The sequence below is a fragment of the Solea solea genome, chromosome 14 (genome assembly GCF_958295425.1).
Source record: "Solea solea chromosome 14, fSolSol10.1, whole genome shotgun sequence".
In the NCBI taxonomy this organism is placed as follows: Eukaryota; Metazoa; Chordata; class Actinopteri; order Pleuronectiformes; family Soleidae; genus Solea; species Solea solea.
The window spans coordinates 12500506-12527295 of NC_081147.1; the positions used below are offsets into that span (position 1 = coordinate 12500506).

Genomic DNA, 26790 nt, shown 5'->3' on the forward strand with positions numbered 1-26790 from the left:
GGACTACAATGTAAAGGAGCTTGTTAGTTAGTTAGTTCAGACTATATTGTGTGTTTTAAAAGATTTCATATCGCAGATACTGTATATGAGAATTTACTGTATCATATATAATAACATAGTACTGTTATATTCGGCTTTTAAAAATACATAATACATCAAATCTATCATTTTATTTACTGGAGCATGGGCATTATTCATCTTACACAACCTTTATTAACTTGAGCAGTGGGTGGGGGTCAGGGGTCAGGGGTCAGTGTGGTGTGGATGGATCATATTTTTTTTGAGTGTTTGCCACAGAAAAACAGACGCATTGTGTTGACTTGTCTTTACGCATCAGCGTGAGTGATTTGAGCGCTCACTCAGCCAAACCATCGCGGATTAGAGGCCGTGAAAATAAACAATGTCCAGACTGTCACTGCACCCTAAAGAGTGAAGAAACCTGTTTACTGCACACAAATGTGTGTCACGTCTGTGTCCAACATTCCCACCACATGCATCCGTACATGAGACAGACAAGACACCAGTGTAGCACGAGGAACAGTGTCGACTGCACATGCATCAAGGTCAAGAGTTCAGCTGCATTATCATGCCCTGTGCTCAACAGCAATGCGAAGCAGACAACAATGAGAACGCCGAGGTGTTGGAACGTGGTGTGTAGGCGCAGCAGTCAGCTGCCTCAGGCCCAAAGCTGTGAGGAGGCCCAACGAGAAAAGCTTATTACCTTAAGCCTCGTTTCCACCAAGTGAAAGAGTTACATTCAGTTCGGTGCTCCAGGCAATTACTTGCATTCCCACTGTCCCACGTTTGCAAGAGTACCAAAATAATGGATCTGTGCCACTCCAAGTTTTGGCAGCCTTCTGTTGGGGTACCACGCACAGTAATCTGGCTCCTAAAGGCTGGAACTAGACACCGTGCAGGCTGTTTACTAGTCAACAAAGAATCATCACTTATGTGCAACGTTAAAGCTTGTCTTCTCCACATGATGAACGGCCACATGCCAGAAAGGAACAATACAGAATGCTGGATGTCCTCCATTGTTGCTCTTTGTCTCAACAAGACATCAGGCTTTGTATGAGAATAGACAGTGTGTGCTGAAGAAACACCGGTCGCAGGGGAGTGACGCTTTTCTGTCGCCCAATCAGCTGATCGCTGTGGGTGGAGCCGGTATAGCTCTACCCATACTGTACCATTACTCTGGTAACCTCAGGGAAACAAATGGAACAAACGGTTGGTGACAGTTTTTTTGGTACTATTCCTAAAGGAAATGTACCGCACCGTACTAAACCATTCCCCTTGGTGGAAACACGGCCAGCTGCGGTGAGCTGGAGTAATGTGGCAAAATCATCACTTCCAGGGAAGCTCGGCTTACACAGAAGTGGATGGTAGCAGTGGCGGCTGGTGATGGAAAATGTTGGGGGGGGGCATATTTTAATGAAGAGAAAAAAAAAGCACTACACAGATAAAAAACAGCTGAGGCGGGTTAGACGTGACGGGTGAGTGATCGATTAAAGATCAGACATGATGATCGTCGTTTGAAGCTGTGAGAGAGACAGAGAGAGAGAGAGAGAGAGACACACCCACACGGAGAGACAGAGAGGGAGAGAGAGAGACACACCCACACGGAGACCAGCAACGGCCACTGCTAGTGAGCTACACTGTGTCGCGTTTGCATGACGTGTTTATGTAGGTGACGCATTGTATGTGAATAGCTACATCGTTTATGCATCACATGTCAGATCAGGGTGTGCCATTCCATTCTCGGTTGAAAACGAGGCACAAATGGTTTCATAAGAAGCCCATTAAATGGCTGTTTACATCAGACTGAAGAGACACACTGACTGAATACATCCGTACTGTCCTGATGAGCTGGTATTCACATCCGTCCTGAGTGATCAGCAGGTTTGAACAAACCCAGAGTGTTGGGAAAGTGTCTTCATGTCCAATCACAATAAACACATTTGGAGGTGGTTTGGAGAGGCATGTGGCCACATTGTTTTACATAATGTGAAAACAATCGGTCCGCAGAAGTATTAGAGAGCTCAGCTGACATCCTGAGTTATTTTTCTAACACTAATCAGCTCCCATATGTTGATGTATTTGTATCTACCATAATATTAACACTGATCAACCCATGACTTGTTTTTTCTAAGGGTTAAAACCTTTATTTAGACTTTTCCCTCTCTCTACCTGTACCACACAACCACCATGACACGTCTGTACAGTCAGAAACAAAATACGATGTTGATCACGTGAACAGACATGACATTAGTGTGTAATATAATACAGAGAGTTGTGAAGAGTTGTACTTAGCACTGTCCACTTTGGATCACATCTCTCGGGACTGATGTTGATATCAGGTCTTAACAAGGCCAACTTGCTTTGGTTTGGGTGGATGTTAGCCCCCCCCCCCCCCCAATCATCTTTCCTGGGACCCACACAATCTCATGAGACGGCCCTGGTGGTGCAGCCTTGCTGTTAATCTGCACTCATGGAGGAAGTAAGAGTGTATATCTAGCAGGCCTATCTCTGAACTTCATCTTGGTTATAAAATTAAGCAGTCTGGTTTTGTATGAAAAACTACTGTGCGGATGTAAGGAAGCTCATTGCCGCTGCCCACTTGCACATGGTGCTTCCTGTGCAGATAAAAACACAACCACCACTCATATTTACTGGGCGGATAATGCTCACGGCAGCAGCTTCTTTAAATCAGATCACACAAACGCAGAGTGTCAGTCGCAGTCCTTGAGGCTATAAGGCCGTATGCTTTGTGTAAACAGGCACAAAACGACATTTTGGAACTTCAAAGATTTACAAGTGATCATTTGTAAGTGTAAGTGTAGCACAGAGGCCATAAAAACAGCAAAGCATGTGTCCAGTAAGCCTTTTGTTCACTGTCCTGGAAACACCTCCACTTTATCCATCCCGCTTGAGCGAGTCGCTTTATCTTTGAGATCCACGATAAAAGAAAACGTCAAAAAATTCCCAAAAATGATGGATTACTTTTGGCATTAATTCTCTGTGATCTCAGCATCTTAATGCAGATATGTTACAACAGGAGAGTGAAAGGGGTTTTGTAGCTTCCTGCTGCTCTCCAAACCCCAGCAATGACATGCACATAATACACTCACTCCTGCTTTGTCTGCTTTGTTTATCTTAGCATACATATTGGTTAGCAGTTGCTGCTTTACAGGATTAAAGGATGAAGTCACTGCACAAGCGTGTCACCGCCTGAGCTCGTAGTCACTGTTTGTCTCCCTCTGTTGGCTGATTCATCCATCATGTGATGAATGGAAAACATAAACACAGACGCTCAAAGAAAAGAAAAACTCCCAGTGAAAGTAACTGTAGCATTCATGCTTTGGAGTTTGTTCAGCTGTGGTAAAACAACAAGTAAATGTTCAGCTCGCAAAACGTACTGTGATTTAAAAACTTCACATCTTTGTTGAATTATTTATTACCATTAATCCAAGTGGCAACTGGGTGTGATGTCACCCATAAGAATCTGAGTTGCCGTTTTCAGTATGACCATGTAGCACCATGTTGAGGTTGAGGTGACACTGGCGTCCACCCATATGTGCTGTGCTTCATCGATTTTAATTGTTTTAAATGTGACCAAATTTTAAACAATGTTCTAATGAAGAGCTGAAACAAGCAATTGAGACTATTAGTTCATTAGGAAAATGAGATATGTCGACAAGTTTTTCCATAGACTTCCATTCAAATTAGTTTGTTTAATTTTTGCAACCAGTGTTATATATTTATACTTCCTGGTTGGCCTCAATCAGCAAACTGTAAGACTACATACACATTTTATAAATGGCATGTGCTGGCTGATAATTTTAAACTAATATGTTACTTGGTAGTTTATTTTAGACCTTAATAAATCTACTCTACATAGCCTGTAGGTGTAAATGCCACTCATGGCACTGAAAGGATGAGATGTACAGATACATATATGTGTGTGGGCACCACTTCAAATCTGCAAAATATAGTATGCTGTGTCACTTAATGAGTTAAAATGAAAAAAAAACAACACTATTCTGTTATCTTAAATCCTTTAATATATGAAAGAGGCATATTTTAACACATTATACAGTGTAACAGACCATGTCCCACAGTTTTCATGTACAATTCTTTACAAGGCTGCCCATCAGAGCAGATGGGTCTGAATAGACCGACAGAATGGGTTTTTGTTGTAATCTGCTGCAATTGTGATACAACTGGAAAACTAAAAAAAAACAAAAACAATGTTTGTTTTCTGCTCAGTTACAAAGATATAAAATAACTGTTACTGTGCATCTAAAAGGACACTAAACACTGCATCTATCTTCTTCAACTGTGAGCCACTGTATATCTGTAAACATGGTACGTTCACAGACCATTATTCTGCGTCTTTGTGCTCTGATGTGACCAGAGTATGAACATGAGGCGTCATCTGCTCGCCTCTAAAACAAACAAACAAACAAAACATATGAACAGAAAGGCTTAGACATTTGCAGACTTGGAGGGGTTCACGAGGCGGATCAGCCTAGTCACTTTGTAGTACATGAGTAAAAGGGAAAGAAAATCAAGTCAAAACTTTCATAAATGCATATGTGGAAAAAAAAACAACCCAAAAATAAGTTCAATATCAATAGATTATCATCAAAATACACAAGTAATGATTTTGAATGCTATTTAGAAATCGTCCACATTGAAGCTACGGCGGAGGCATTAAAAGGCAAACCATCGTTAAACTGGTTGTTTGTGGTGAGTACAATGCTTTGTGATTGCATAAAATGTATGTCTATTCCATACCATAATGTGTATAGTCTGCTCACACAGGTGGAAACAGAAGAAATGGAATGCTCATTTGCTTTCATGCATTTAAATTAAGAAACCTGAATAACATTGAAAACATAAAAGACACATCTTAAATCACATTCCTAGACTTCACTTGTTTTGTGCACTGCACTGCAAAAGGGTATAAGATAATTTCTTACTGAGCGTGGAGCAGTAGAGTAGGTCCATGCTGATACACACTTAAACATTCATGGTATGCATAAGGCTTGTCCTCAGGAATGATTTAACTGCCCAGATGGGACAGCAGAGAAATTAAGAGAGTGTTTGATGATGCAAGGCTGTTATGATAAAGGACAAAGCACAATTAGCATTGATCGCTCCCTCACTCTCACCCCCCCCCCTTTACATAAAAGGAATACAAAACCAGGAGCGGTTTCACCAAACCTACTCCAGTGAGTCGCCTTTGTAGTTTCTGCATATTTAAGTCCTGCCATGCTGCTACCACAGATTACTACAATGGCACTACACTCCCCATCACCAAGGTGACTTTCTGATTATTGGCAGATCAGTCCAAACACGGTGGTGGCTGCAGAGAGAAGGACAGAGCAAGAGAGAGCGAGGGAGGGAGAGTAAAGGAGAGGGAGTGCTCTTGTTTGAGAGCTGCAGCTCTGTACTGCAGCAGAGCTGACACCAGTGGCCTCCGTCTGCCTTCTGCCAGACCCTCAGCTTCACTCAAAAGGCAGCAGCCGCTCTGTTGCATCGTGTTCAACACAAAGTCTCCTCATATGCAAAATTAGAGTTCCTTTTTAAGGCAGGGAAAAGGGTGGTTTAGACCCTGAGAAAACACTTTAATTAAGAACTAATAAGAAATTAATCATATTTGTTAAGAACACAAAGAAACAAACAACTTGCGTGGTTCTATCCTAATCTTCCATATCAGAGGGGTAAGACAGTAAGTAAGAGAAATAAAAGACGCGCCCACACGCTTTTATAACAACAGGATGACAAGGATAAAATAATAGCAACAATAATGTCACAACAAAAGCTGCAACTTTAGGTGAGAATTTACTTGAGCTGTGAGTTCTGTTTTATCCTGTAAATGTTTTTACATTTTAACTGAAGTGGGGAAAAAGAGAAAGAAAGAGGATCTCTCAGACCGCTGCAGGCACCGTGTTTAAAAATACATCAAAATGACAGGCTCGGAAACATGTGCAGCCTGATCAGGTAGTGTTATGAAGAGAGCACATGTGGGGGGTGAAACAACCTGTGACATGTAGTGTACACGCAGCAGGCGATGGTAGGGTGCTGAATGTATTCCTCTATATACAGACTCAGTGAGGCGGGAGGCTTTGGTGTTGTGTTCAAAGATTATTAATGCTACTCATCTGCCACCTTGTGTGCGTTTCAATTCAAAACATGTTTTTTTGTGTCTGTATATATGGATTTGCAGAGTTACACTCCCTTACCATCTGCCTGTGCTACATAATAATAATTATAATTGACAACTGAATGATAATTACACTTCAATCAAGCAAACCCAGCTACACAACATTCTGTGAGGACCGTGGACATGATGACAAAAGCTTTGAGGGCAAATTATAATGTGAGCCAAAGGCTTTGTCCGTTTTCCTTTTTTAAACATACAAAGAACAACAAAGGGCAGCGTATGATGAGAACGTAAACATGAACGAATGAAGTATATTTTCTCAAACTGGCAGATTGTTAAAATGCCATTGTGTGAGACTTGATATTAGCTCGATTACTGACCTGCACATTGCAACCAATAATCTAGTCCAAGTAAAAGCAGCTTTCATGTTATATTGACATTGTTAGTAACTATGGTAACAGCATGTATGTATTTACTATTCTATTTTTCCTTAATAATAGACCAAAACAAAAGACATGACAATGAACTTGCACTTCCCAAATAAAGAGACAATAAATTCACATTGTGGCTATCAAGAAATGCTAATTGTTGTTGTCATTCCTAATAAAATCTGAATTGTTGTAGACAGATAAAATCTTGGCAGTTAGCTTGGGGCCAGCTACGTATTTGGTCTCCCTTAGGACTGCTAACAACATTAACAATAAGACGATATTCTGCAGCTGTGTGGTGGAACAAAAGTCAAACAGATGCCTGTTGAAATCAAAACAAAGAACCCAGGATATATATATATATTTGTCTATGAAAGGAAAGGAAATAAAGCATGAATAAAAGACATTTTAAAAAGAAATATATGTATATATATTTTCATAAAGCACAGAACAAAACATAAGTATAAGACAAGTGTGGTAACATGAGTCAAGTAAAAAGGCCCCAAACTGGCAATCGTGCCTGAGAAATGCTCAGAGATGAACAATAAACTGTCTTTAGCGTAGACTTACGATCCTAACCACACCAGGCCATCCATACAATCTAATATCCTTCAGTAAATCAACTGATAATACAGTTACTGTAGGGCAAACAGGGTGACCTTCGAGGAACTGTCAGTGTTCTTATGCATTAAGTTAGACTAAGTTCAACAGACATGGATGAAAAAAATAGATATGCTTTTACCAGTGGCACAAAGCATAACACAGTCAAAACCATGAGTATTTGGACAGTGGCACATTTTATTCTTCAGGCTCTGAGCTTCAGCACCTTCATTTGTCAGTGGCCTTTCAGCATATAGCACCTAGATTTGGAGGTTCAATAGAAATTGGAAAACTAAAAAGGAACTTAACGTATAGGGGTTTGAATCTGTACTGGTACACAACTGTACATTTTTCTGTACTTTCCTCTCGTGTAATAGCAAGAACATAGTTTAAGTTGGTGAAAAACACACGTATCGTTTAGTGATAGTGATAGATGATAATTAATTTATAATGTTTTTTTCCTCCTTCAGCTGTTGGCACAGCAGAGAGGTTGGCATACTGGTGGCATCTGACAAAAGCAGCTCCAGTCAGATCAGGTAAGAAGACAGATGTTTCCCTGACGGGAGTGTAATCTAAATTTATAATTTAATTGTGCTAAACTATGAATGTTTTCTGCACGTTTTCTGTTGAAGAGGAGATGAATCTCTAGAAACATGCTGCATTGTATGAGTTTTTTTTGTCTCTCCCTGCACCACCAGGCAGCTGAGCACAGAACACACCAAACCCAAGAGGGGGGGACAGCCCTTTTAGAAATGATAATCAGTTTTAGGTCACGTTCCATCACACTGGCTGAGCTTTTTATTTATATTTATGTGTTTTAAAGGTCATTTCCACTGTATAGACTTGTAATATGGGAAAACAAGCATCAACTATGCAATGCACAAGGGAAACTCACTGCAGCCTGCATCTGTATCAATGTGAATCTGTACTCATGTAGACCAATGTCATTTGGTCTGTAGCATTAAAATTACCGAGATTGGTACCAAACCCACATATTTCCCTGTCAATAATAAAGAGAAAGCTTCATGGCCCTAACCTGAGAGGATTCAGCATGAGACAGGAACCGCAGAAACAGAAAGGTCAGTCTGCAGTTATGAAAAACACAGACAAACCCAAAAAGCCTTGGACCTATGAAATCCAACCTCTAACTAAATGACAGAAAGAGGCAACGCTCAAAAGCCCATCTGTAAAACATGCTGCCGTTATGGCTTGGACATGTAGAGTATGTGCCGAGTACGGCTCCAGTGAAAGTGGCACACTGGCATTTAGTGATGAATTCACTGCTGACAACACTGAGGCAACAGGTTGAGCATGGAGGCATGGGAGCATTCTGAGCTCAGATCAAGCTAAAAGCATTTTCATTATTCAGCAGAACAAAGACTTTCAACACAAGACAGACGCGACCAAAAAGCTTTTCAGAATGAAGAGGTGAAGCTTGACTGGCTGAGTAACTCACCTGAGCTCAGTCCCACTATGCAAACACTGATAATGATGATGTCTGTGGAGGACTTTTATCAAGAAATAAATATGAGGATTTTGTTGTATGTTCATCCAATGACTTTTGAACCCCTAAATGATAAAACTATTGGAATCTACCAAAGTTAAAGCTGAATTCAAATTTGCTCTTTAACATATGTAAATGTTTTTATTTCAAACTGATTGTCCTGAAGCTCCAAGTCCAAAGAACAACTGTTCAGATACTTCCAGTATTGGCTGCATTTTCGGCCAGACCCTGAGGTATTGTGTGGACGGGTTTTTAGGGCAGAGAATCGCATAAAGAACAGGCAGGACACAAAGCATCACTGGTAATTAATGGCACTTTCTTTAAACTTTTAGATAGAATTTAAATCTCCTGAAATGCTTTAAAGTTGTAATATGTTTTCAGTGGTCATGAAAGCTGAAAAAAAACAAAAAAAACCGACATGCCATGTGTTTGTTGGCCCGCTAACCCGCTAGCCCCCCCACCACCCTCTGCAGCAGGAAGCGAGATTTAACCATGTTAAAAACTGGCTGTTTTTAAGAGAACACTTGACCTAAAAAAAGAGGGACTTGTCCCTTTTGCATCATTATGCCGTCTCTTGCTTTCATTCATGGCTTTCAACCTTAAAGGTCCTTGTGCAACTCCGCCCCATAAATTAAACGGTCTGAAGAGCAAAATCAGAGGACAGAGGAAAAGAACAGAATCTAACTCTGAAGTACGCATGGCCATCCTCCGTATATTTGGGTTTAAATCCCAGCTGAGTGGTTAAAGTGTTGACAGTTTGGTTTGCATGGGATATGTTCCTCTCCCCTCATTCAAGTGTCACTGATAAACAGGGAAGTAAACGCTTTGTGTCAGTTTCTTCTGTAAGTGACAGTGTATATGTGCTGCTTAGCTCAGTAAAGGAGAGGGCAGGGTTGAAGGCTCGAAGCTCCTCTTCCTCGCGAGAGTGTTGGTGAGCTGTGTTGACCTGGTGTCAGCCAGAGAGCAGCTTCCCTTCACTTCACCTTTCCTGTCACCAGTTGGCTTTGACAGCTTTCACATCACTCACTAGGTTTTGAGCCAGGCAGATACCAAATATCTGATGAGGAAGGCACACAGGAAATTTGACAAAGTCACATTTACATGAAGTGAGGGAGAAAAAAGAGCAGACCGCTGTATTGCAGGGGTTTGCTTGATGTTGCCACTTCTCACCACTAGATAGCAGTGATGACACAAAGTCAAAACTCACTCACATTTTTTTTGTTTCAAAATGCGAATGTCTTTCAAGGTTTTAAATGCATTTTCCTTCATGTAAACATTAAAGTAGCTTGAGGTCCTTACCTGTAAAAGTGCAATACCAACAAATATTCCAGCTACAATGATCAGGTTGTCCTGAAGCCACTTCTCAAACTGTCCCACACAGCCCTTGGTATAGATATATTTCTGACGATCCAGCTCCTTTTTAAAAAAACAAAAAAAAACACATATGAAGCAACTTAAAATAAGTGAGTACCTTGTTGTTCTTTTTCCCCCAGTTACATTAAATTGTACCTCTTGGAGAGAGGACACTGGCCTTTTGCACAATTTAAATAAACAGTGTACTTCTGACCTGATCAACATATGACCAATGCAGAGCAAAACACAAGTTTGGCTCATTGACTCCTTCACCGAAGAGAAGGGCATACGAGGAGTGAGACATAGTTGAGTCACCCTTAGATCACAATGTGTCAGTGTCTGGACATCGTGGAGAAAGTAAAGGCTATGTGTCCAGTTTCTGTGTGGACACTGTCTGACTGAACAAACAGGGAGAAGCTGTTTCCTGTTACCGGACAGATGGTTGTTTGCTTTGTCAGATTCAGCTGATGATGTATGTGGTCTATTCAGACATAGAAATAAAAAGGTGTCATTTAGAGCTGAACACAAAGTGAAAAGTGGAATGAGAATGGGTGTGAACAAGACTATACAATGGTCCCTTTGTTGCTCTCCGAAACAAGTCAACCAGGGAAACCCTTTGTTCTCTTGCAAAACCTGAAAGCTATCTTTTAACCAATGGGAGGTAAAGCCCCATGGCAGCCAATAAAAACACAGGAAAGAAACACTATGTTGTTGGTGGTGAACTTCCCCAGCAGCTATTTAAGCCGTGTGTCTTTGTTGTGCTGCTGTCTTTACCATGTCTCCCACTCTTCCTGTGTCTTACCCTGCAGTTTATAAAAAGGCTGCACAGGAACTTTAAGTCCACCACTGATGGGCAAAATGTCAGCAGCCAGGGCAATAGCATGAGAGCACACTGAGAAAATGAATTCATAACAACTCTGTGGCAGGTGCTTCACTGTATTCCAGTGTGCCTAGCAACAGCAATCTTTCAGACTGCAGTGCAGTGAGTTGTAACCACCACACCCACACACAGAGGAAAAGGGAACGGACTGGCATAACCCACTGAGTTGCCAATTACAGAGTGTAGTAAGGCTGCTCTCTGGGCTATAACTGGAGTCTAATTATCCCCGTTAGAAGAACAATCTGTTATTAAGGCAAGAAGCATGTGGAGGAGCCTGTGTGCTTCTTAACCCTTCGCATTCACTATGTCTGCTGTGTCAGCAAACTGGCTCAATGGAGGCAATTCATTTTTTGTGTTTTTCACTTAATATTTATACATCTTTATGTAGAATGACACATACATCAAAAGCTCAAATCCATATTTACTGAGAGCTAGAAATAATAGGACTTACATAGTCAGGAACCCTGACTAAGACTAATACCTTTTAAAAAAAAAACCTGAAAACTACTCTGTATATGTCAACATTAACAAGCAAACAAATTTACATATTCATGTCATTAACAAAAATCTCTAAGGTCTAAGCGTTTCTCTCTTTCCCATTCACTCTCCATTGTATTTGGCAGGACAAATGAGGCTTTTCCACACAAAATTGTTGGGGGATAACACAGTCAGCGTGCTTTGAGCAGGTGGGCCTTTATAGCCTTGAATGGCAACTCAATACCCTACAATACAGCATAATACAAGGCCACATACACAAATATACAAACACACTAGCATCTCATGAACTCACACATCAACGTTCCTGTTTGGTAAACTTTGTACTTAGTGGTAAAATATGAAACAAACTATGAGTAGTGGTAATAACGGGGCTCCTATCTACGAATACTCATCAAGATTCACAGCATGTGCCTCAATTCAGTTCTGGACTGATCCCGACCTCTTTGGGGCCCTGGGCTTCACTCTGCAAAGGGCCCCTCTGACCTAACCCATGTAAACCATTTGCCATTGAGCCAAACCTGACACCCAACGCTACCACCAAACCCTTCCTCTCTTTAAATTCAGTTAGTTCCATCTGTTCTTTAATTTTAATATTAATGAGTATACCCATTACAATGAGTAAACAAATGTAGAATACTTTCTATAGAAACTTCAGATGAGTGAATATTGACTGTAACATGAAGATGAAATTGTAAACATTAACATTAAATATCAAAGCAAAAAAAAAAAAAATGCACTGAATAAGTACCTATAAATTGCAGAAATCAACATCACTATGAAAAACTGCATAAACCATTCACACTGGTTGCTTGAGATTTTCAAACATTAAGTTACTATTTATACTGTTGCTTGGTTAATGGTTATTTGATGAGCATTTACTGAGATGAGCATCCATATGTATATTCACTATACCAAGTGTAAACCCATTAATCTATCATTAGTTTGAAGTTGATTTTTGAATCCTGTAGCAATTACTTTTATAGACTCTCTGCAGTGCTTCACACAGAGGTTGCGGTTGGAAAGCTCCATTTTATTTTTAGTGAGTTTCTTTTCCAAGCCGCAGTTTATAAACACTCTTGTCCCTTAACGTTTATCAAACCTAATAAATAGATGTGGCTCGCTTTTGTCAAGTCAAAGAAGCGCCCTGGAGATGGTTGGTAAGAAAAAAACAATCTCAGAGACACATGGCACAGATTGTTAGCGAGACAGGCAGACTAGACAAAAATGTACATTCATGTCACTCTTATACATCGACATCTGAGTTGAAGGATTACTGTTTTTTAGGTGTTTTTTATATATATCTTTTTTGACCAGAAGAATAGTCATCCTCTCATCAAAGTTGCAAACACTAACACCTGCTTTGGCACAAGTATGTAAGGCCACCTGGCTCTGACTCAGTGGTTTCACACTGTGACACATGTGTAGGAGTCTGCACAGGGCATTTTATTTTGTAAATAGCCTAGAGGTTGTATGACTCCTGTGTCTGACTTCCTGTCCAGTTACATCTGCTCTGAATTGCGTGATGAATCTACACAGAAATGAGATTCTACAAAATAAATCGACCTATAAATTATATATTAATTATGAAAATTGACAAAAGAAAGTTGCTCTTTGAACGAACAGGCTATTCACGGAGAAAAAAATAGCAACACATTTAATACCTCATAAAACTTTCAATTAAGATGTTTTCATACTTTTGAAGGGCTTTAATTCTTACTAAACTGATTTATTGCCTTCTACTTTTTAAGACCCAACAAAAACCCCGGACAAGCAATCAAGTCCAATACAAATGAAGCTGATTGTCACTCCACTCTCACAACAGCACAGATCCCTTCAATCAAACAGCTTAACAGCACATCAATCAACCCGGCCTTGGGAATCATTCCACTCCGGAGCATTATGTCAGCTTAACAAGAGAGGCTGGCATTGGTTGCTAATCATGCTCAAACATTGCCACTGACCAAAACTGAGACACAACATTACATTTCAGAGTTCAGAGAGCAACATCTTTAAAACAGAACAACAAGAAGTGAAGAGAAAACAAATACAGGGTTAAGAAACACAGAGACCTATGGAACAAGTCTGTTGATACTAACCAGTTGAAGCCGGACATCATAACCACACTGCGTGTTAATGACATCCTCCTGTAAAAAAGAAGAAAAAAAAAAAAGGTAAATGTGAATTCCTCTGCAGGACTTTAATAACAGTATCACATTTACTGGTCAGAGATATTGTAAATGTTTGAAGACAAAATTATGACAATTAAAGCAAAAAAGTTGACTGCTTCATATGGGGTTCATAATTATTTGTAAAAAACATTTATTTATTCTACGAACAATTGAGTGTTTTATGCTAAATACAGTAAATTCCTGAAGGATATATTGCAGTTGTTATTACTCTTGTGGTACATTTATGTAAATAGACAAACATTACATACAAAGCCAATGCAAAGACATGAGTAGTCACAAATTCTGCAGTACCCCATGAATATGCCAATGATGTGATGAGATTAATGTAAAGACACAAACTACATCATTAGAGTGTTAATCTTGAGTTGATATACTCGAAGAAGCAGTTCTGTAACATGATGTGAAGTGTCATATGTGACAGCCAATCAGCAGTGAGACTGAGAACAAAAAGGGTGGAAATATATGCTGCCCCCTCCATCACCACCACCACCCAATTTTCCACATGACAAAATGAAAATTCACCATTAGTTTATTAATTTCATCATGTGATACGATTATACACAACTGATCGTTTTTTTATGTAGAGTGACTCACCGCGGGGTCTTTGACACAACAGGAAAATGGGACTCCACAGCGCTCCCTGCTGGGGTTCAGCTCAGTACAATTGAAGTAGATGTTGAGGTTCCAGTCATCAGGCCCGTGAGCTCCACAGCATGACCACTGAGACAACAGCAATGATAGGAGATTAAACTGCCAGTTCTAACTCACAGACATGTTTATTTCCTCTGATCTGCTCTGGAAACCATTCTTAAGTGTCTGCCTCAAGTTAGCTTGGGCGTGTAGCAACTAGAGACAGTTAGACTTGCATTGCATTTACAGTATACGACAGAGCCAACCATTTTGACAAGGGAGCCAACTGTCTGAACTGTTTCATTCATATAATCGGATAATCATTCGAGGAAATCAAATCACATTAAACCTAAGATATACTGCACAGCTGCAGCAGCTGACTCGTCCTCGTGCCCATTCAAAACTGAGAAAATCAGTTGTGAACCAGGTAAACAACTACATTTCTAAATTAGGGAGTGACTTTTTACAGCAAAACACATGACATGTAATGGGATGTGTTTGTTTTTCTTAACAATTAGCCACACACAACTCTCATTCAGTATGTATGCACTCACATATTCCTGGGCAAAGTCAATGAGATTCTGCAAGTCTATGTCATCACGGTAGGCCTTCACATTATTGTTGATGAAAAAGTTGAGCTGGTCTTTGATCCAGTCCTTAAAAACGAAGGCTAGGATCCCGGCAGTCAGCTCCATGAAGAAGATCAAACCCAGGAACACAGAAAACTGGAAAGTACATGACATATGAGTACAGACACACACGCATGCACACAGACACGATCCCATCCACCCACCCACAAAATCTGTTACTTCAATCAAGAAATTTCTGGTTATACTGTATCCTGTATTTTAAAAAGATCAGAAAAAATTATTTAGCATTCGTTGTAAAAGAATAATAAAAAAAAAACACTTGTGTGTGATGACCCTGTGTAGCTGTGGCTACAAGATCTGTCCTTACAGCCAGAGTGAAAGCATGGCAACATAAACCGCAGTCCCAGAGGTACCGTTATATCATCCCTTTACAGTAAATGTAGGGGGAGACGGGGCTAATGATAAATGCACAAAAGCCACATTAGCTGCTCACTCTGACGCCTGACTTACTGCTACTAATGGACATAGGCCTGCGTTAATAGCTACTCAAAATCACAGCCAACAGCAGTGGGTACTTTGTCTCGGTCAGTCACATGTTGGTCAAATAAACCATAAACATGGTGGTGTCATGGCTCAAGTATAAGTGCAGAAAAACATTGTTAAGCAATATTTTGGTGGTCTGTAATGTATGGATAAGACTATTTCTTTCTGCTAGAAAAGGAATTATCTTGGGGATGTTGCATCACTTCAACAGCATTTGGCTGGGGTGAGTCAAAGTGACAGCTTCAGCTCTGGCGTGAAATGCACATCTAAGGGGTGTGAAGTGGTTAATATGGTATCTGTGTTCAGAAAACGTGGTGCTGACTTACAAATTTAAGCAGGAAGGTGTTCTCTCTGAGTGCTCCAATACAGCCAGCAAAGCCCAGGATGAACATGATGCCTCCCACAACGATGAAGAGCCACACGGGATCGAAACCCCCTAGATCTGTGATTGACGACAAATTTACCAGCACGCCCTGAGGGAAAAACAGAAAGACAAAAGACAGTGGTTCAAATTGTGACGGTAATATTTCCAAAATTCGTCTATTTTAAAAGGTCTTACTGAAAATGTTCACTCTTCCATAACAGACAAAGAAAAAAAAGAATTACAGTGATGAAGCAGCCAATAGGGCAAGAGTTGCAGTGTTCAGAGATGCAGAAACACAGAAGGAAAAATCTATTAAAATGCAGTAATCTTATCTGATTAGAATGATATCTATCAAATATGTTGTTTTCTAAATAAAATAACAAACCCCAGAGGGATTTTTTCATTAGCTTATCTATACAATTTCACTTTCTGGCAGATCAATGTCTAAACTACAAAACAACCTACTTTTATCTGAGACAAATGTTCACAACGGACATCTGTCCTTCCTCTTTGTCCCCACAGCCCCAAGGCCATAGTGTGTACAACATGCTTTCCTGTCACTCTGGCCTCCATCATGCCTTACACTGACATGGACAAGTTTTATCTCAAATGATAGCCCATTTCCCAAATATGCATTATACTCTGAAGTTCACTGGAAAACAGGCTTTAATTTATTTCTATGAAGGCTACACATTAAAACAACTTTAAAAGAAATTTAAATAGATTAAAATCATAGACAGGAAATGACCACAAAAGGTCACCTTAAATGTTACTGTGCAATATGTGGTGCATTATTCACAGGTAAAAAAAACTTGTTCAAATGTATAAGGTACTCCGGGTCTCTAACCATATTTCTCTCTCTATGTCACTATGTTGGGCGGCATGGTGGAACAGTGGTTAGCACTGTTGCCTCACAGCAAGAAGGTGCTGGGTTTTCTGATCAACCCTCCATCTGACATTGAATTGCGTTGTGCAATCGGTTGTATAATGACAATAAAGATGCTTCCCCCCCCTCCCCAACTAGAGTTATTGTCTGTAAATATGGGCACCTGCTCTCAGGTCTCACATCTATGCTTTTCATAAAAAGGTCACATTTCAAAAGCAACTAAAGCTCAAGAAGCCAAAATCCCACAGGAAGTAAAGCCTCTCTGCAACAAACCAGGATAACAGTGGATTCTTGTGTTTTCCTGACACTTGTGCTGAAAAAAAAAGACTGCCTCCATTTTAATTTATGGATAAGGCCATGAAACAATAATGTGGTCTGGGTGCACACGATGGGCTCACCGAGACCCAAACTTACCATTAGAACTTTCTAGTAGCCGCTATTCATCATTTGGCAAAATCCTTTTAAATTATTCACCCTGTTCCACAAAGGTACTCAGGGGCTGGCCTATTTGGAGAGTTACTGGCCAGATGTTGCAAATGAGTATATGGTTCCACAGTAACAATTCTAACCAATAAATTAAAAATAAATTATATAATACATTTGTGGTCTATCCTGTGGAAAATAAACAATAACCTGTTTCCATACAAATTGAAAGGCCCAGTTGATTTATGCTGGACTAGTTACTGTTCTCATTTCAAACAGATGAGCCACAGCACAGTAGTTCATTTCCTAACAAAGACTATTATCAGTTATGTGTGATACGTTATATGTGTATTTAACTGTTACAGGAATGGCGCTTCTATTTTTGCACAGTTATCCTGCTATACAACCTAACTTTGGTCAAAAAGGGGATAAATGTGAGCTACGCTGTTAAGGCCATCATGTTGGAGTACCAGTGTGTGTATGTGAGTGCATGTGTTTGTACTTACCTTCTCCGCCCATGCCCACAATCCTATGGCCAAGAATGTTGCTCCTAGTAACTGTAAAACAAAGCACAGAGAAGAGGATCTTCAGTCACATCAAAAGCATTTTAAGTCCCAAGTTTTAAGCAAAAGATGATGTTCAACTTATTTGGTTTAAGCAAAAACATCATTCAGTGAAATTACCACTCAGAAGTTTAACATTCATAAACCTTTGCCAGGCCTGCATGGATGATGTTCACTTGATTTTAATCAACTCAAAATGTCATCAATCTCTGATGTTTGTATGGTTTGTTAAACTCTGATTGATCTATAGTAATCCATGATATTACATTCTCCCCAAATACATCCTTGCCAAAAAAAAGGCCACAGCAAACAGAGGTCTATCATTAGAAATACAATACCCTCTAAGTACTCTACAACTGACAGATAATAGAGTTCATGTTGAACTCTCATCACTTATAGGAAGAGGATAACTGAGAAAATTGCCTTTAAACAAAAGGGAATTCTCTGAGGACATATTTGTCGATTAGCTTGCAGTGGACAGAGTGAATCATTACATTTGCAGCAGGTGATTGCAGGTTAAAGTCATCGCACTGTGCTGTCTTGGAGGCAGGAGAATCTGATAACCTGAAAGTTAAAGTAAATCCCTCCTGTATTCTCCCATCAAAGGAAGGAAATTATGGCTCAGTTTAAAATAGGGCAAGTTGAAGAACTTAAGAAAATAAAGTGTGATTGCCTCAGATGGCCACAGCATGTGAAACAGCATTTCACAAATTAAACCTGTCCACAAATGTGTTATTTTTATTATTTTCAGTCACTTCATGGCTTACTTAAGTAAAACACTAATAAGACACAACATTAAAACCAGTTTCCTTTCTTAATGTAAAGACTGAGTGGTGAAGACAAAAATATAAGTGAGTCTTGAAGAGACAGTGTCATGAAAAGACGAAAAAAACAAGATGTATTCCTTAGCTGAGGCACATTACAATGGAAATTACAAACTGGGTTCAAGCATACTGTTGGGGAGCTGATTAAATCGAGAGAAGTTAATGAAATGATGACAATAAATCAATACACACCTAATAACACCGACAGTGTGACCCCAAAAAACAAGAAGAGCAGAAGAGGAATGCTGCTGAGTTTACCTTGTAATTCTAAGTGTCTGTAGTAAGTGAAGAATGTGGTGGGACTATTAATCCACTATAAATAATCAACACAGATTAATAAAAGCAAAAATACCCAACATGACAGAGACCACAGCTTTGAGGTAACAGGTATAAAACATATTTTGTGAGGACACAGTGACCTTAGATCTCCAAATTCAAAATGAGTTCATCCAATTGAACATCTGGGTCAAATTTCATGAAATTAATTTGTACCTGAAATATTAAACAAATGGATAAATGACCTCCTGATGTTGCCAATACAGAGCCATAACAAAAGTGATATCAGTTTCCCAATAGTTATTTTGGTGAACCAACATTCATTTTTAACATTTTGGGATTTTAAAAGAGGAAAACTTAATCTGTATGCTAACCATTGAGGCATGGTATTTTTGATACTCCTACTGCCATGTAAGCTTGGTTAATCAAACTCTAGTCTTTCATTACGGTGTGAATTGACTTGCCTAAGGTACTGGAACTTTCTAAGAAAACAAACGGCATGTGCTTGGAACCACCTGAGGGCCAACCTGCACTTACGACGTATTTACACCGGCTCTACTCTACTCACCTCGCCATGCCACGGTTTAAGTAGCATTCCATTAGCATAGTACCTGGTACTATTTTTAGTACCTGCTCCGTTTAGTACCTGCTGTATACAGAGCTGCTACATTTAGGCGACAAAGAGCACTAAGTCCATACTGATGTCTCGTTCTTTTTCTTTGCTATTTCAAATTAAATCCATTAAAAGATAATTAGTTAATATCACTACATTATATTGTCTTCTTTCTTTAGTATCTCATGTCAGTCTCATGTGTAATGCTGGCACCATAATTAAATATACACTTCTTCTGACTAATAGCTCTCATCACCAACATGGTCTGATGATTAGGTATGGACACGTCCCAACTCTCCTGCTCATTCTCTACCGTATATTTCACTAACTAACTAAAAAAAAAGTACCCAGAAAGCACAAACCACCACAAAGGCCACTCAGTTTTGCACAGTGTCGATATGACACATTTCAACCCAACTACATTTTTAGCAGAATTATAAACAAAAATGACAAAAGTCCCCTATCTAGCCAGGTTTACAATAACATCCTAAATACATCTCTATATCAACACCAAAAATCAAATAATCTCTTCTTTGGGCCATAACCTACAAACCCAGAAGATTTCATCAAACTCCATCCTTTCCTTTTTGGGTTAAGCTGCTCACAGACAGACAAACATGGCCTCTTGTTGGAGGTAATAAAGCAGAGAAAGAAAATTGCCTCTTCTATTTGATCCTTCTAAAATAAAACACCAGCCAGGTGGTAGGAGGAGAACTTTCTTTATATGACCAATTTTGTTATTATTTCCAGACAACAGTACTTCAAAGCATGTCAAGTTCTATTGTTGCAGTTTAGGGTGACCTAAAGTGAGACAGCTACAGAGGTATCAATGCCTAGCCTATCATTTGAAGCTACCATGTCATTTTCAGTCAGTGAACATTCCCAAAAAAAAGAAAAAAAACACAACTTAACCACACAGGTTACCCCTACCCACATAATAGCCCTAACAATTGAGCCTTTTCAGAGAGAACATAATGAACAATCTAAAACAGTCAATCAAATTTAAATTTCCTCCATAAATACAAAATGCAAGTAAGAGCAAAAATGTGACTGCAGTTCACTTAATGTCCACTGATGTCAAAAACAACAAGGCTTTTCTAAATGCTACGGAAGAGCCTTCAAGCAAAACAGGCTGAATCAAGTTTAACTAATTTCTTTTCTTTGCCAGAGACTTGACCAACCATAATTTTGAAGTACCATTCATTTAAGTTGTTAAGAATCTGTTACTGTTAAAGTGGAAGATAATATTGTTAAGCATACATTGTGAGCATGTTTGAAGCCATATCTGAACAACAGTTTCAGTTTTGGGACAATGTGGTTAGGATTGAAGTGAATTTGACTGAATGAGTACATTGAAACTGGGCTTAACTTTTCTTTGTGGAGGATTTATGTTATTTTTCTTAGCACATACTGTAAGCAGGCATGGTCAGATTTAGGTCAACTGACGGCAATGAAACACATACACTACAAACATGTGCTTCACTCTACCACTGTGAGAAACTGAATCTCCAAATAATCTGCTTTCATGAATAAAAGTGAAGTTGTAACATGAAAGGATCATCTCTGTATATCCACAGATAACATCTTAACAACAACAATACAACTAAGAACAGTACAGTACTGTACTGTACTACTGATTCCTTGTTGCTCCTGGTTTGGACTTTTTCTTTGTGTGAGGAAAATATGTTTTAAAAGCCTCTCAGGTTCCTTTAAATCTCACCTGCTCTAGTAACATTTGCTTCCCATTCCTCTGTGTATTATTATCCGACAATCCCAGGGCTTTTATCACTGCTTTTATCTGTTGATCACTAAGCAAATAAAGTCTGGACTTGGATGCATCTTATCTACCTTGCTATTCAAAATCAGACTGCTGCTCAGGTGACTTCTCAGGTACTGCTGTCAAATGAGTATATCCCAGTCCAGAGGAAGGGCTTTCTCTGTACTTTCTCTGGACTTTCTCAGAGATTATTAACACTTGAGAAGATGGCTCTCCTAGCCATCTGATCTCATTAACCTTGACTAAGTAGCAGATCAACCAAGCTTCATACTGCCTAAAAACACACACTTTCTCAAATGCCTTTTGTACTAAAAAGCTGAATATTCAATAAGTCCGATAGTGAAGGCAGTCATTCTATTTGATACGATTACAGTTGCACTGCAAACAAGGGTAACACAATTTGAAGCTTAACTGACTCAAAAGTAAATTAATACTTAATAATACCACAATCTTGGTATTCATACTACTCTGCACTCCTGTAAAATCAATGCACCTATTTGGGTGATTAACAGCAATGACACAAGAGTTTGGGATTGGTTTCAGGTTCAAAATACATTTGATTGAAATGAACCGATAGAGGTTAAATCATGATATCTTGTTCAATGCCATCATCTTATAGCCGGAGACACTGTGCAGTATAGACCTAGCTGAGACAGACTTCAGTTGACACACACTATCAAAGCAGAAATCACAACAAATCGAAAAAGAAAAATCCCCAAGTGGACTTGACTTCCAGGTTCACACTTGATTTTATCTGTGATAGCAAATACTACTGACCATAAATACATATATAAAACACATAAATACATATTTATCTTCAGACAAGGATTACAAAATCGCCATTGTCAGGGGTCTTGCCATGTACCCGGTGTGCACAGGGATAACTGCACACTTATTCATGCAGTTACCAAATTACACAGCAGTGTATTGCATAACATCATGCAGACAGGTCAGGAGCTAATGTGAAGAGTGAAAGAAAAAAACATTGATGAACACATGATTGTTGGTGCCACACAAGCTTGTCTGGTATAAGGTACTGATCATCTGGTATATTCTGGTAAAGTGGTGCGAAAACAGACATACATCCACTGAGCAGCCGTTCTGCAGACAGAATAGTCTTGATGATGAGAGAGGTCAGTAGGAATTGGTCCCACTGGTTGCAGCTGACAGAAAGGCTATGATGACCACTCTTTACAACTGTGGTGTGTGGCAAAACATCTCAGCTAAAACAACACCTCAAACCTTTTGGTAGATCGACCACAGCTTCATCAAGACTGAGACTTTATCAATATTATGTTTGATATATATGTACACACACACACATATACATATACACATATATATATATATATATATATATATATACACACACACATATACATACATATATACACACATACACACACACACACACGTGTGAATCTCTACAGCCGTACTTCATTAGGCTGTACTCTGTGTCTGAATAATCCAATAAGACACATCCAAATGTGTCTTCATATATCTGCATATACGCCTCTGCCTTCCACCTGTGATGTGATCCCCAAACACGCATTTCGTTGCCAAATGCGAACAGACATTTAGCACTGTAGCTGGCTAATAACACAAAAGCTGTATCCAACCAAGTCAGCGTCGTGGTTACAGCTTAACAAGCTCTTAATTACAGCATGCAGAGCATCCAAACAGTTCAGCAGCCCAGGCAGAAAATGTGATTAATTAAGTTGATGTGAGGAATGTGTCTATTCTAGGGACAAGAGAAGGTATATTGTTCTTGGGTGAAAATGCCCAGCAGTCAACAGTGTAACCGGTTGCTGCAAGAATTGCCATGGAGAAGAAGCACTATCTTTTATTGCTGCATTCTGTTCACAATATTTAGGGTCTTACAAGCATTCAGTCTCAATTTAGGCAGCATTTTCGAGCCTGACAAGATCAGGATGAGAAAGACAAATGGGCTGATTTGTGGAGAATAAACCCAATCTCTCTCCATTTCAGCAATGCACTGGCTTGTCTGTCATATCCAGTTTCACAGCATACAGTCAAGAGAACATCTTCTAGTGATTATTAACGGAAACATCCAGCGAGCTGGAACTTGTTTCACAGAGAGCTCAGACACAGGACAGTTAGCTTACCCTGAGAGTCCAACAATTTGAAAAAAACAACTGCTATGAGTCAGACCTAACACTACAGCCCTATGACTCAACATTTCCTGGGTTTTTGCTTAATCCAGTTGAATTATAGGGTGCTTGCCATTGAGGCAAATTGTAAAATGTACCTTCACATGTTTCATTGGCTTGTAGCATGTTTGGCAGTTCATACAACCTCACTTGACAGAGTGGGAATAAAGTTACAATGTAATAAAATGGAGAAACGAGGCAGTCGTGATGAAAATGGGGCAAAAAGGAAGACGCATGTGGATACCATGGCGCTAATAAGTTTGACAGAACAAGAATACAAGGGGAGAAACACAGAGTCACACCCAGAGCCCCCCAAATCTTTGTTCTCACCATCGTCTTTGTGCGTTAGTGGGTGTGTGAGTGAAGAGAAACAATGGTGTCCCACTGAGTGTGAGCACTATAGTTGTGGAGGGAGTGAAAAGGGTCCTTGGAAAACAGAGGGCCGGGTGGTATTCAGGCCTGTGTGGCTTTTCCCTTCAAACAGTGTGTGGGTAGAGCCTCCAAGCAATACAGACACACCATTCCTTCACCCACAAACATTGTACTACACCAGCTGCACAGAGGCAGTGCAGATGGGTGATTAGGGAGGGGTGAGAGATACTAAACAGAGGAACTTTTCAGACTGAGGGGGATAAAGATGGTGGAGGCATTGTAAAGGAGATGTGGGCTCACTTGCCACTGGCCTCACAATGTAGATTAGCCTCATGCCATTTCTCAAGCTCAGACACAATAGTATGACTGCCCACTGCCAGGTCAATGCCATGAGACCAACCCAATGAGACCAACCCAACATCAGACAGGCTTCAGTCTGTGGCTGTTTATGGTCTGACAAATCAAATCAAAGGTTTTCTACAAAATATAATTTTAGCTACTTTAACACAGACAGGCACTTTTATTGGACAGAACATCCCTTATTTTAAGTGACTTTAATTCTCTACTTCTGCCTTCACACATTAAATTGATTTGATGAACCAATTTCTACAACTGATGATTTCATATAAACTGCTGAATTTTGCCCTGGTTGTTCTGCCTGTCTATATTGTGAAGCAATTTGTAAAATTATTTGTGCTCTACAAATTAAGTAATAATAATAATAATAACAAATAGAACCATGACCATTATATAGTAATATATCTAGAGAGGGTGGTTGTGACTGACATTTATTTACCACTACTTAATCAAGGGAAACGTTTCAGCTACCAACAAAGAGAAAAAGACTTGATAAGCTAAAACTAACAAAGTATTATTATTTTAAAAACAGTATCACAAGTATTCTAACATAGTGCTATTTTTTAACGTGCTCTTTCCTTCTGAAAGCCAGGTTTTACGCAATCAACAAGACACATATGGAGTGAAAATAACTCATATGATATAATGAACAACTGAGATAAACATTAGTTAACTTAGTTAACTCAACCGCTGTAACTTAATAACAACGGTCAGACATTATTTAATTATTTTAGTTTAATTCGCCAACTTTACCAGGTTTCCCATGTTACTTTAAATTAGCCAAATTAGTTTTCATTTTTGTGTTACAAAGAATATGAACAGTTTAAAAACAGCATTTACTTACCCAGAATAGAATGTTGAATCCAAATAAGAAATATTTCACACAGCAGCTGACTTCTGCCCCTTTTATATGATGGTGTTTTCTGCTCATTCTTTCAAGGATAGTGGTGGCTAACAGAAAAGCTAAGTTCCTAACTGCTACGATACTTCAAAGGTTTACTCAAAGCTGCAGTTCTTAAACAACCGAAGCTGACGTTAGCTGACTCCATTAGCTAACAAACAAGGCAGAGTTTACTCGACACGGAGTAAACCAAACCTATTAGTCTAATTGTCTTTTCGTCGCTATGCCAATTAGCATGTGCTAGGCCAGCTAGCCCACAACTTCTTAGGTTAGCATTAGCAGCTAACAACAACAAATCCAGGGACGTTCATCTGCAGCTCAGTCGACAATCAAGTTGTCCGACGGTAAAGTGGTAGCGTACAGCGGCGGACAGAGGTGACGAGGCCAAGGGGCTTTCAGCTGTCAGTCTTCTCCATGATTAGTGCTTCTGCTCGTCGCTTGAAATTTTCATCCTTGTTGTTTTGTGCTGTAAAACAACAAGCCACTGCTGTCAAACCCTAAACGAGGAAACCACTGTGCTGGTGTTCGCCCTTTTCACCTCAAGAGCGGCATCTTGTGTCTAGGTGAGGCTCTTCACGTCTCTGGGTCGAGAACATTACAGCATTATATCATCTTTTTTTATACCCCTTATTGAGCACAGAGGATGAACGTGCTGCACGTAGGTTAACACATAAACACACAACAGGTGCAGCAAGAACTGACACACTTCAATAAATACATTTGCAGATTGTTTTTCACCATTTCAAGATGTTAAATTACACTTGCATAAAATTAAGTTGGCAATCAATTATTCAACAATCCCAACAATTTGGTAACATTTCAAAATGTTACAAAAATGGTAGTAAAACAGTGATGATAGTTTGTCATCTTAAAAACAAAAAACTGCAAAGGTAGGATCAACAACAGTATGTTTTTACACAGTTCGCGTAACACTTTTCTGTTAATATTCTCATCCACTGTAAATACATTCTATCTAAATCCAATTTTTCAACCACTAAAACTATAATTTGACATATTTATCAAGAAATAATTATGTGCTTTACTATTTCTTCAGGGTTTTTTTTTTAATATATTTTTGTCGACCTTATTTCTAAACAACAAAGGCTTTTGTCCATGCACGTATTCTGATATTTCATTGGCCTAAGTCATACATCATACCTGTGCTTTTCTAATCTCTGCAGTGAAAAGGTTCTAATGAACTCTAAATGTTGTATATTTTCATGAAATTGTCCTCTACATTTTTGTTATTTCTTGTAATTTCCTACTAAACTTTCTTGCAAGAGTAATTGCATCATTTAAGTGATATGAAAAAACATAAAATCATTAAAAGAGCTCCATGACGCAAACTGTTGCATTTCCAGAATCAGCTCAGTGTTGCTTCATTTGAACTTCTGTCTGGACTCCAACAGATGGCAGTCTATGAACCTTTGTAAGTGTGGCTTTGATTTTTTTTTTGGTTCCCTGGGGAGTTGCTTGTTAGAGGGCATTTCAGCCTAATAAGTATCACCACAAATATGTAGAGTGCTGCACAGACAAGAGTGCTGTACATTCAACAGTAAAACCAAAGAAAATAGTCTGCCAGTGCTGTGGTTGAGCCTGAGCCTCTACATTTGTCATTAATTTTGGTAACAAACAACGCCTGTGCAGATGTTGGTTTTGTTGCTAGTGTGTCTGAAAATTGTAATTTCTTAAAAATATTATTACGTTACTATTGAGCAACACCAATATATTGTTTACTTAATAGACTGCCACACAGCTTTAATAGGGGGCTGTTAAATAGGTTATGAAATATTAATCTTTGTGTGGGTGGCATTTGCAGTGCATAATAAAGGATAAATAACTTAAACCATAATAATAAGACTAAATTAACATTATGAAT

At 39.3% G+C, this 26790-nt stretch overlaps 1 protein-coding gene across 1 annotated transcript; it reads right to left on the reverse strand.

Moving 5' to 3' along the window:
* Window positions 1–4038: 4038 nt before the first annotated feature.
* Window positions 4039–25436, reverse strand: tspan17 (tetraspanin 17). Its single transcript, XM_058650357.1, has 8 exons — window positions 24855–25436; window positions 17564–17614; window positions 15711–15857; window positions 14806–14976; window positions 14216–14341; window positions 13529–13576; window positions 10001–10117; window positions 4039–9758 (listed from the first exon to the last, which is right to left on the reverse strand). Exons 1-8 carry the CDS (start codon window positions 24939–24941, stop codon window positions 9693–9695), a joined length of 813 nt encoding a protein of 270 aa, XP_058506340.1. The 5' UTR covers window positions 24942–25436; the 3' UTR covers window positions 4039–9692.
* Between the last annotated feature and the right edge of the window lie 1354 nt (window positions 25437–26790).